The following is a 12,889-nucleotide window of genomic DNA, read 5'->3' on the forward strand; positions in this document are numbered from 1 at the left end:
CTCTTTGCAGAGAAGCGATGCAGATTTGGTCGTGGCTGTTGGAGAATCAAATCTCAGTCTTCGGTGTTCATCTCACAGGGACAGAGAACGGTTTGGCGGATGTTCTGAGCAGGCAGAGCACAGTCTCACGCAAGTGGGAGGTGTGGCAGGAAGTCCTGGAAGAAGTCTTCTCTCGCTGGGGTACTGCAGCAGTGGATTTGTTTACCACAGAGTCCAACGGGAAGTTGAGACAGTTTTGCTTGAGGGAATTGCCAGCGAATGACACGCTAGGGGATGCGTTTCAGGTGGACTGGACATTTGCTCTCCATTTGCTCTCCACTACGCTTTCCCTTCAATTGCCGTCATTCCATGGGCTCTCAGGAAGTTGAGGAGGTTTCGAGCAACCCTGACCTTGATCGCCCAGTATTGGGCGAGGGGGACATGGTACTCAGACCTTCTGGACATGGCCACCTGCTCACCTCTCCGGGTGCCTCGTTATCCGGATCTCCTATACCAGCCGGAAGGTCAGGTGCTTCATCCAAACCCGGAATTCCTCAACCTACATGCGTGGCTCTTCAGAGGATGATCTATATTGACTGGGACTTCTCCGGGGAGGTACTTAGGTGCTGCTGGCTGCACGCAGAGCATCAACAAGATCGCTGTATGCATGCAGGTGGAGAAGATTTGAGGTGTGGTCCAGGGAACACGAGATTGACACTATCTCTTGCGCCACCAGTACAGTGATGGAGTTCCTACTGTTACTGGTCTCCTCAGGCCTTCAAGTCACCACAGTCAAAAGATACTTGGCGGCTTTGTCTGTGTTCAGAAGGTCTCCGGATCAAGGGTTTTTCTTTACGATCCCAGTTATGGCCCAATTCCTGAAGGGCCCTGTGAATATGTTTTTCCGCCTATTCACTTTGTTCCAGATTGGGACCTTATTTTGGTTCTCACCTTTCTTATGGCTGCTCTGTTTCAGCTTGTACATTCATGTTCTTTGTGCTTGCTCACCTTGGAGACTGCGTTCTTAGTGGCCATCACATCTGCCACAAAGGTCAGCAAGCTGCAGAGCTTGTCTTGCAAGTCACCTTTCCTTGGTTATTTACAGGAGAAAGTTTCCCTGAAGGCGCAACATAGATTTCTGGCCATTGACCTTTCTGTCTGTTATCCACCGTGGCAACCCTCTAAGGATGAGGAACAGTTTCACAGGCTAGACCCAAAGAGGGCATTGAGTTTTTATGTCACCAGAACAGCAAAATTCAGGAAGGTGGATCAGTTATTTGTAGCCTTCTCTGTGGCTAGGAAGGGTTTAGCTGTTTCAAAACAAGCCATCTCTTGGTGGATCACGCTTTGTATCTCTGAATGCTACCACAATGCAGGAAAAGAGCTGACTCTGGGCATTAGAGCCTCTCCACTAGAGGGATGGCTACCTCAAAAAGTGCTGCAAAGAGGAGTACCTGCAAGAGACATCTGCAGGGTGGCAACCTGATCCTTGATGCATACTTTTACTAAACACTACAGCCTGGATGTTGCCCTTGGGGCCGATGCTCCCCTTGGAAGAGCGGTTTTGCAGAATTTCCTGGTTTAAGGCCCTTTCATCAGCCTCCTTCATGAGTACTGCTTGAGGAGTCGATCTGATGAAGAATCTGCGGGAGAAAGGTAACCCATTGAAGGAGAAATTACTTACTGTAATGTTCTTACTATGGATTCTTCTCCGGCAGATTCCTCCACACCCTCCCGTCCATCCCCACTACGAAAATGTCTGCAGTCGGTGGTGGTCTTTCTCTTGGGACGAGAAGGTGAGCTCTTTGGGGACTGCTGTCCTATTCCGGTGGGATGCTGCATTCCTTCTGCAGTCTCAATTTTCCTCAAAAAGAAAGAAAAAAAGGGGAAAAATAGGTCAGTTGTTTTTTCCTTTTTCTGCTCACTCCTAGGTATTTGCCTATCTTGTTTAGTTTTCCACTGCAGTGGCTGAGCTCAGGGGCTGGGGGGGGTATGGAAAGGTGGGGAACTGAGGTGAGGAGAGCTAATTGGTATTAGGTGTATGCACTTGAAGTCAAGTGCCTGACTTCCACTGATCCGATTAACAGGACATGTCCAGTACAATGTATGAGAGTGAATCGTGTTACTCTGTCACCCTTCTCATCGTCCCACTGTTTGTGTAAAAAGGGGGGAGACCTCAGAGAATCCCACAAAATAAGATTGGGTAGATGAACAAAAAAGGGGGGAAGACCGCGTCGCACCATTGGCTGCTTCACCCTACTCTCTGAAGCCCCCTCGCCCAGGTGATCCCCCCCACACTGGTCCACACCCAGGGTCTGGATCCAAAGGCGATGGCCGTGTCCTGGCCAACTGAGAGAGAGAGATCCCTGGGGACTAGCAGGTAAGAAACCCTCTGGTTACTCACAGTGTCCAATGCATCTTTGTACTGCTACCTCATTTTTGTACTCGTAATGGAGACTCTAGTGACTGATTGGAATTAGAAAAAACGCCCAAGATTAAGGATTGGGATGATGTTTTTATGTATGGTGACTACATTATTAAGATAAAAAAATAGTCCATAGGCGCCCCTCTTCAAGAACGAACACGGCCCATTGACCTGTTCTATGGGAAGGTACCCACTCGAGAGTCCGCATCCACACTTTATAAATAATAAACAAAACTAAACTAAGGAACCTGTCAACACATATACAATCTGTCTTATTATTCACAATTCAGATGGCCATAATTTTCTTCTATATTATGCTGTTAATGCTCTGACATTAATGATTAATGGGGCAGGGGGTCATATTCTCTAACCACTGCCAGAGAAGGCATATGATCCATTCATTTTGCTTGGGATGTATATTCCTTTCACTAAATCATGGGTCTCCTGTTGTTTTCATGAAGTAAATTACGGAAACTACTTCAAATTACTTCGAATTTATATTTGTTTTTGTGGGTTGAGGGGCCAAAGGGGGTATGGTGGGAGGGGTTTGGGGTAGAGGTAGTAGTGAAGAGTTAATAGGGGTTTGGGACCGGAGAATACCAATTCAAATTGATTTCCAGGACATAAATGACCACAAAGTCATTTATTCTGTTGAAATGACAAAGAAATACATTATGATGTAATAGTTATTTGTGTCTACAAGGCTGTAAGGGTGGTTGAAAACTGTGTTAACAATTGTCCATCATTTTAATATATTCTGAAACCTAATAATGGAATGAATTAACCAGTTTGTAAAAAGTTTTAGGTTTAAATCCCTACATACCTACTCTCCAAATGGTCACTGTCGAGAATATATATATATATATATATACATGTAGAGAGAGAGAAACTTTGGCAAAAGCTTAAAAACTTGTCATGCCCAGATGGTCTGATTTATTACCTGGAACTTCTCCATACTAACACCACAGTACAGTTGAGACTGGATAATCATGGCCATATGATGAATTTAATTGCACAGTTAAGAGGAGTAAAGCAGGGATGCGTAACTGCCCCAATTCTTTATAACTTCTTCGTGTCTGACATTCCCGAGTACTTGCAGGGAGTTCGTAACTATCCACCTAGGATTGGCTCATCCCACTGTGCGATCTTGGCCTATGCGGATGACCTAGTGTTATTCGACCAGACATTTAGCGGAATACTTAGATCAGCCCAAAGACTTTGGCAAAATGCCTAGGCTAATGAATTGGTTATTAACCAGATTCCTATAAATATCTTGGTGTGGAATTTGATAGTAAACGCAACTATGCACTGTGCATACAGGCTCGTAAAATCAGGGCAGCACAACTAACTAGTATGATTCATAATTTTACACAAGATCAAAGTTGATTTTCCATCTGGGGTGCGCGACAACTTTACATCCAATGTTTCGTACCTATGGTAATCTATGGTTTAGAATCTTTGATGTATATAAATCTTGACTTGCTACAGATATTGGAGGGAAAATTATGGAGGCGACTAGTGGGACTTCCGCAATGTATCCCCATGGCCATTTTAAGATAAGAGCTGGGTATTTTTTCCCCTTAAGGCAATGGTACTAAGGAAAAAAGCGGAGCTATATATCAAAATCCAGAACAACCCTACTAATCCTTTACTGATGTCCGTTAAGCAAGATATTGGAGGTAGTAACCAGTCTAAGTTTGAGAAAGATAGGAAAGCATTATGTGAGCTGATTTGTTGGACCCATCGGTGGGGACAAGACAATGAAAGTATGTTTTACCATCTACACAAGCTTTTATATCTGTGGGTCTGGCAGAGTAATTGTGCACATTTAGCAACCTAGAAAAATTATAAGTTTGTGACATTTGTTTTGTATATATTCAAAAAGGATCAAATGTATTTAAACTTGTGCCCCTGTCCAGCCCTTAGGCGGTTCATATTGTTGATGCGCATTAATCATCTACCCACGTTGGAGAATATAGGCTCGAAAAATCTTTGGCTAAATCTGAAAGATTCTGTAGAATTTGTGGGAATTGCTCCGAGCAGGAAACTGCGAGACATATATTAACCTTAAGTCCAGTGATGAGTACCAATCACAGCAGAATTTACACATTGCTTTGAACACATGAGAGACATTGAGTTTTGGTAACAATGTGTTAATACTCTTAACCCTAAATTGCATTAAGCCCTCTTTAGAATTTGGACTGAAGCTGAAAAAGTTATTACCATCACAGGGCTGTCTAGGTTACCCTCTAGTCCGCCCATGAGGGCAAACCTGGAAATCCTTTAATTAAACCAATAGCTGACTAGCTGATTATCTGGCTGGGAGTGGTTATGCATTATGGACTGGATGGGATCTGTTCCTAATGATGTATTAAGTTTTGATGATGTCATATTTTGATTGCTAACCGATTTGGGGTTATATATCTGTTTCCCTCTTGATATGATGAATTGAAGTTGGGTTATTCCTTTTCAGATGATTAAGTTATGTATGTTTTTTTCTTTCCTTATTCTATTTTTCAGTATATATGTATTTATTTTTATGCTATGTCTGATTGATATGATTGCTAGATGGAATGTGTAAAGTTTTATATGTTTATAAAACGGTATCACATTAAATAAAATAAATATAGATATGTACAAGGGTGTATTATTTTGATGGGACATATTAAGATTTGTGTCATACGTCTAAGTATTTCTTTCATGTATTGCCCTCTTTAGCTATACAACTCTGTTTGTATTAACAGGTAACCTAGAGCAAGCTAATGAAGAACTACGAGCTGTCATAAAAAAGATCTGGAAGAAAACAAGCATGAAGCTGCTTGACCAGGTTGTCCCACCTGCAGGAGGTCAGTGTTACCTGTATAGACATTATTAATTTATACCTTTCTAACTAGAGAAAACAAGATCCATTTCGAGGAAATAATCCATCTTTCAGAACTTCCATCTAAAATGCACATTCTACAAAAGCTGAATCTCAGATTAACTCATCAAGGGATAAAGTGTTGCTAAATAACTGGATAGTATGTAATAGGAAATATAACTGTTCTCAAAGTTAGCTGTTTTAAAATAACTTTAGAATTATTTTAAATGTAAATAATTTCCTTTAACCACACATTGGAGTTGTTTCATATAGAGTGTTCTTATAACAATTATAGAAATTACATTTTTATTTATTAGTGTTTTTATAAAGACCGAAACACCATTACATGATTGCATCATAGTGCTGTGAAAAACAGATTGATGAGAAGATGGGAAACAAAGGAAATGGTGTAAGTGCAAAATTAATAACAATATACTATAGAGAATAAAAAGGCATCATAGCCAGTGATACTTTCGCTGTGGAAATGGCTGCCAGGTGGCGACATTTCCCTAAAAACGCCACCTCCAGACAATGAAACACGTTCCCCAAATGTTTTAGGATTGAATGTAAAAATGTATAATTATACCCTTGCTAGAGTATTTGGGCAAAAGAATTTTAGGGGCCAGTGGAAAAAAGTCCCCTATATGGCAACTGTTTTACGGCCCCATTATCACATGAAACCAAAAGGCATTTGAAGGAGTGTCCGAACTTTAGGCAAGAGGGTTCTAGATACTAGTGTAGTGGTGATGGATTCCAGTCAGAAGGAAAGATTATGAAGCATAAGCTCACTATAACAAGTGGCTTTTTGAAGTTAAGAGGTAGAGTTGAAGAGAGAGGTGCAGCTGTGGACACGTTTGTGTCTTAAATTTGATGTAGTTTGGAACTGACAATTGTGATGCTGTTGGGGTTTGTTTCTCAAGATTCAAAATATAAACTGAAAGGAACTAATATGTTTTAATTCACAAGGACAATCTACATCCATATCTATGGTACTGCTCTCAATTCACAGCATTTACTAACATATCTTTTTTTCTGTGCATGTACAACAATATTTTTCATGGTAATATGTGTTCTTTTGAATCATATTTTCTGTTTTTAAATGTATTTGAACATTGTTTTAGTAAAGGAAAATAGGTATGTATGTATCATAAATATGTAGTTTATCTGTCATCTAAATTTGAAAATATTATATAGCAATCAGTATTACATAATAGTTAATATATAACACATGAAAAAGCGTAATGCATTTATGGATGCCTGTCTCTAATCTCTCTATATACCTGTGCAATTTATTGTATTATTATGAGCGAGAGAAGAAGAGAGGAGAGGAGAGAAAAGAAAAGGGGTATCTAAAGACAAAAAGCAAATGGCAGTGAAAGTAGAGATATAAAACAAAGAAAAAACTGAGCGAGAAATGAGGACTAGATTAATCAACAAAAATAGATCACTAGGAGAAATATTGAGTGGGAAAGGAATATTTTGGTGGTCCAAAAAGGAAGAGAAAGCAAAATGTAGTAAGAGATTCACGAGGGATAACATGTGCAAAGCGAGTGCGCTGCAACAAAAAGTGATCCAGAAATGCAATGCGGAGATAAAGAAAATGAGGAACAAACTGCAGAAATTGCAATAGATTGAAAAAATACACTCCGACGGGGTGCTGGTAACAGGGGTTGACAAGTATTTATTATACGTAATGAAATAAGTCAAATGAGTGTCAGTCTTTTCAGAGTTCTCTTCCCCTATAAAGACACTGAGCCTGCTAGCCGGGAGCATCTATAGGGTCCCAGAATTCTGTTATTCTTAAAATATTCAAATATAAAGGGTAGGTACTTATTCATCCATAATACAGGCCTGATACAATGATACTTTTCATACAAACATCACATCACTCTTTGATTGTAGGAACCTTTACAGATGTACAATAACAATACCGCATGCCCAGCGGAACCAGCAATTGTCATCTCATTCTTAACTGCAAACGGCGTGTATTTGCACAAGGGAAGCTCTGTTTGAGGTGAGGTGAAGGAGTCGTAAATGGGAAGGTTAAAAAAGAGGCAGGAAGAAAATAGGAAAGAGTATGATATGACGATATAAAGGAACAGGAACAATGGTGAAAAGGGAACTGAACTAGAAAAGCTGTAGAGATAATGGGAGAAATGAAAATGAATGGCATGTGATCACTTTATAAATAAACTTGATAAAAGGAAGTGAACAAAGGAGAGCAAAACAAAATGCAGAAAAATTAAACCGAGCTAATTAATACAAACACTGAAGTAGAAAAGGAGTTAAAAATATAAATACTTCCGACAAAAGATAGGGAAAAGAAAATTATACTATGGAGTTGGGTTAGCAATTGACCAGTCACGTATTATAAGATTTCTTAGCTCTGTGACATTTTGGAGGTACTCCGCCTGCATCAAGAGATCACAAAACTCCTCCGTGATTTGCAAACATCCCTTTATAGATGGGGCAAGTGGGTTTCTTTATGCCCCAAATGTAATTGTATTTGTGTTTGTGTGTGTATATGTATAAAAGACAACTCACAAGTGCATATATGTGTTTTCTTTCTGTTAAATGTACATAGTAGTGTATTGTGACACATTTGTATAGATCAACTGTTTTAACTTACGTCGTGTTTTAAAGGTGCAGGATCTAAGCACAGCGTTAGCCACCTTTGTATGTTCAGGAGTAAACAGTGCAGATGCATGATAACTATTTGGTATTTTTTAGCCCATTGTACTTTCATATTCTTACCACGTCCTTAAGGAATGATCAGACTCAGGGTTGGAAGCAGAGTCCGGATGAGAGGCCCGGTGGTGAAGGTGGAGTCTGAGGTCTGTGAAGGTGACCATATCATCCTCATTCTTTAGGAGAGAGCATGCTGGCTGCACTGCTCTTCAGCATGACCCATGATCGAAGGAGCAGCATTAGCTTTGTTGCTAGAGGGGGCCACTCATAATTGCTGTTAGTGGTTAAATGTTGACAAGAAGCAAAGCCTGTAGCCTCCGCCTTTAAAAAAGACAAGGGATACTGCACATTTAAAACAATTGTTTGTCTTCTGTTCTGTTTGTTTTAACTGTATGCATCCAAATGTATTGCATGGCCTAAGTTAACTGCCTGACTTATTATAACCATGTGCTTGAGCTTTTCTGCAGCCTATATTCCTTTCGACTATCAGTCTCTCAGAATATTCTGAAGCAATTCTGTTTTAGGGTGGTGGCATGGAACTAGTGTTGCCTCTTGCCAACTGTATTCCCCTACATTTTTGAAATACAGATGCATGCTTCAGAATACAGACGCTACAGTAGATGTGCCTGCATGAGTAAAATATCTGCTAGTGTTGTGGCTTAGTAGTATGCTCACACAGAATCACATAACCTCTTTGGTGCAAACTGACAGACATATGATTTCACCATTTCATCCTGACTAAAGAGCAACATAACCACAACTTACAAAGAATGGTACAGACAGACAAAAAAAGGGAGAGTAGACTGGTAACCTTGGACCATAAACCCATAATGCAATTGAGTTCTTTTGGTCACAAGATAATCCATGAGACTAGTGGCTGATTGTTTTTTAAATGTCACCAGAGAACCCGAGGCAGCTTTATAAGGTTATATTTGGTCTCCTGCTATGAACATCTTTTATATGACATGAGGACGCATATGAAATTTGATTCACGCAAGCTAGCACATCCGTTCCCCTACCAAGCCAAGTGGAACATTTACCAATTGTAACCTCTGTACTAGTCTATTTCTCTTACAGATACGTTTGGCTCCTCAACTATTAATAATATTTTACAACAACTTGCACTGCTATTTGATTCACTACTATTATTACAACTAATGTTACTATAACTAAATCTACTACTGGTACTACTACTGCCATTAGTTCTACTCTGGGACCAGTCCCTCATCTATTGTTAGTACCAATATTACTGCATACACAAAAACGCCAAGTAGTGCTACTAGTATCTACATAACTCTGAATTTTATGGCAGTTCACAGTTATGCTCTTCCTGTGTATTATAGATTTTAAAATCCTCCGGAATATAAATTATGGTATGTGTTGTAGTTAATCAGTTAACCAATAACTTCAGCTCCATCTGCCCTAATCTTTCCGGACCAATATGCTGATGACATTGCAAAAAAGTACAGCAAAATAGAGTACACACTAAATATATATCTATTGAGAGAGAGTGATCCACTAAAGGCATGAATGAAAAATAGAACTTCACTGTTGAACAAAAGTATTTTTGCCCAATAACATTTTGGTACTTTTATAATATCTTCCTCAGGTAGTTTATATTACTTTCTCTATAGTGTTGTCAAGTAGTTTTTAAACATGGATGCCAAATGTATCCCTGAATTCTACATATAAAATCTGTTTAGAACAGAGAAAAGAAGATCGTACCTTACATGCCATGTGAAATGCAACTAGTATGTATTGAAAGACCACCATTCTGTGTATCAGTTTCCTGATTCCCCCCGCCCCCTGTATGGAAACCTAGAAAATATGAAAAATTGAGTCTATATAACGGGTCAGAAAATAATCACTAGCTATATTATTTTCCCAACAATTGAGTTATGGTATTCATGCCTGGCCCTTAGAATAATAGACTAAACGAGCCTTCTATTACTGGTGAGAAAGTATCCCTAAAACTCTAAGAATTATTTGTTAAGGTAAAATGTTCTTGAAGCAGTTTGAAGTTAAGAAAGCTGATATGAATCATTGCCCCTTGTGTAATGAGAAAATCATGGGTTTCGCCACATAATGTTTGTGAAAGACATGTCCCCTGGCCAACTCTTATCAGTAATATAATATACATATCCTAAAAAATATAACTTGATGCACATATATGGAAAATGGAAGTAGCTAATATTGACTTTGACATAGATCACACTTTATGTTAAATCATGTTTACCATTAGGAGAATATTCAAGAACAGTAAGCATTATTAATCACAGCCTGTCATTCCTTTATGGCTTTCCTGCCTCCATGTTCAAATATGTATAACATACTTAGGTATATATAGCCAGTGAGTTTTAGCACGAAGTCCTGAAAAACATAGCCTCTATTGATGACCTGTACAACTTTTAAGACTAATGCAAAAAAGTTCTGATTGCTTGCCCAGTAATGGTATGTTCTCAATTTAGGCATTTAGGCTCTATTGTTCAGTGCTTGGAACAGCCATTGCTTAATGCACCAATTGCCTTGCTTTACAAAATCAGATGCATGTGTCGAGGGAATTAATAACTATTCCTGACTTGGGAGAGGTCTGTCTGATCTGTTCATCTAGATGATGAGGTAACCGTGGGGAAGTTCTATGCCACCTTCCTGATACAGGACTACTTTAGGAAATTCAAGAAACGAAAAGAACAAGGACTGGTGGGAAAATATACTGCAAAGAACACGACCATTGCTTTACAGGTGATTTTCTTTTCATTCACTAACTAATCATTTTGAATGTATTTGAGGTACTAAGCAAGCACATATTTACTGGTAAGACCAACCCATGCTCTAACAGAATCGCATTGGGCTTCATGCTGAAACATGTCTGCTTTCAAATGTAAGGATTATCGTAAATCCTCCACTCTAAAATGAAGGTAAGTGCAAAATGACTTGTTTTTGTATTTTCAAGTTTAGAAGATATAACAAATACATAGAAACAGTTAACTAAATGAACATACAGGAAATGTGCATATTAAACTCTGCTACAACAGGACAATTGATCAGTGCTTATGTGTGACCATTTTCTTAAATGTTTGTATTAAAGGTTTCTATATGAAAGGTACCTTTATATTTTAAAGAACGCTCTCTTCACTGATGCAGCATTCGAATGTTTTAAATAAGGGCACTCACTACTGATAGACGTCTGCTGTCACAATACCGCTTCACGATAATTTCCAATATTTGATTATATTGCATACAATTATGAACCCTTGTTAAAACTAAAATAATTTGCTTTTGTTTTTAGATGCAGTAGGGATTATAATTGTTTGTTCTAAGTAAAGGTACTGGTGATCTAGACAAAAATTGCATAGGTAGCAAAAAAAACATAATGGGTGACACTGTGGTCTGGTCCCTTCAACACATTACTTCAGCTTTATTGCCTTTCACTGCAGACAATAAAGGGTCTTAATTACTTAGAACTTTTGATCCGGCATGTTGCAAATCTTGGAATTAAAATCAGTATTCGCCTGAAGCTTCAGACAATAACAATATTAGCTCCGGGTACTTGCATTTATTTTTATTTTTATTCTATTGTTTAAAGCACAGACCTAGCATGAGAGCAGCAAGCTCTGTACAGAGTGTGGGTAGCCAGCATTTGGGCTGGCACCATTTAACAGTAGCGCAGTACTGTGAGTTGAGGTCTGTGCATCGATATGTGTGTCCATTGTAATTAGTTCTTGGTCAGGTGTTGTTGAAAAAGCCATATTTTGAGAGATTTCAAAATTGGAGAATTGATGGGGGCATTTCAAGCCAACACCGGGGTCGAGTTCCAGATTTTGCATTCCTTACTACTGCACTAATACTAACTTCCCTGAGACTTTTAGATGGCAGTCACCCACACGACTATTGCAGATCTTGTTTGGCCCTTGTGGAGAGGCTAATCCACCTCCTCACTATATTGTTGTCCCCGTTGGGACACACCAAGGCACCATTGTTACTAAGCCTGATAGCGTAAAGTAATCGTGTTATGCAATTTCATTGTGAATCATTTCTATGCATATTGGAACACAAACATAATTGACTTGTGTGGCAGAAAGCAACCCATTTGCCGGGTATAGTGGTTTGGTGGCACACATAGACAATGATGTCTCATCACCAGACAGTAGAACGCTATCCATCTTTAGACCGCCCTTCCCAAAAGGGGCATACAGTAATCTCACTGGCAAAACCAAGATTCAGCAGGTTTATTAATTATTGTTTAAACTCCTTAAACGGGAAGCGCGGTCCGCACTCACTTGATCTTTATCACATGACTTTGTTTCTCACGTGATCCACTCTATGCTTCCTTTTTTAATGGAATTTGCATTTGCATTACTAGACAGGGAACACCTATACCTAGACGTCCACTACCACCGGTAATGTAAGCACGATTACGGTCCCACCTATTCTTCCATTTTATCCCCTTTACCAGAGTGATTTCTGAACAGGACTTGTATATTTGTCCCGACAGATGCCTGCACCAGTTCTGTATACGAGAGCAGTTTAGCATTAATGATCCAGGTGCTCCAAGTCTACCGATCAGGTACATAATTATACTAGTTGCACATACAGAGGGGTTGTGAGCACTGAACAATATCGAATTCTGACTTGATGTTACTTTTGCCGTTTTGAGCTGGCACGCCACGTGAGATGTCCGGGATCACTTTTCAGAAATCAGCCGACGCGATACAGGTCTGATCTGTTGCTTCCCATTCTTACTTGTCTTCATGAGTAACATGAAGATTTTACACTAGACCACATTTTGCCTTTTATAATTAGTCGTTGCCGAGTTCATAACTATAAACCAACATGCTAGGATCATCAATAACTTGACATAGTGAGCTAGAGACTTTAGGTCTGGCTTTACCTACATGAGATAGGAAAATAGTGCACTGTCTTGCACTAATCACGGC

The 12,889-nt window shown here is 39.4% G+C and overlaps 1 protein-coding gene across 5 annotated transcripts in view; it reads left to right on the forward strand.

The window, feature by feature from the left end:
- Window positions 1-12,889, forward strand: part of CACNA1D (calcium voltage-gated channel subunit alpha1 D) — a 2,225,258-nt gene that overhangs the window by 1,845,403 nt on the left and 366,966 nt on the right. For all 5 annotated transcript variants that reach the window (XM_069643624.1, XM_069643621.1, XM_069643623.1 and 2 more), the window contains exons 38-39: window positions 5,149-5,250; window positions 10,564-10,694. In XM_069643624.1, coding sequence (XP_069499725.1) covers window positions 5,149-5,250; window positions 10,564-10,694 — 233 coding nt within the window. The remainder of the gene's footprint in view (window positions 1-5,148; window positions 5,251-10,563; window positions 10,695-12,889) is intronic.

The sequence above is a fragment of the Ambystoma mexicanum genome, chromosome 2p, assembly GCF_040938575.1.
Source record: "Ambystoma mexicanum isolate Mex_15411 chromosome 2p, UKY_AmexF1_1, whole genome shotgun sequence".
Taxonomy (NCBI): domain Eukaryota; kingdom Metazoa; phylum Chordata; class Amphibia; order Caudata; family Ambystomatidae; genus Ambystoma; species Ambystoma mexicanum.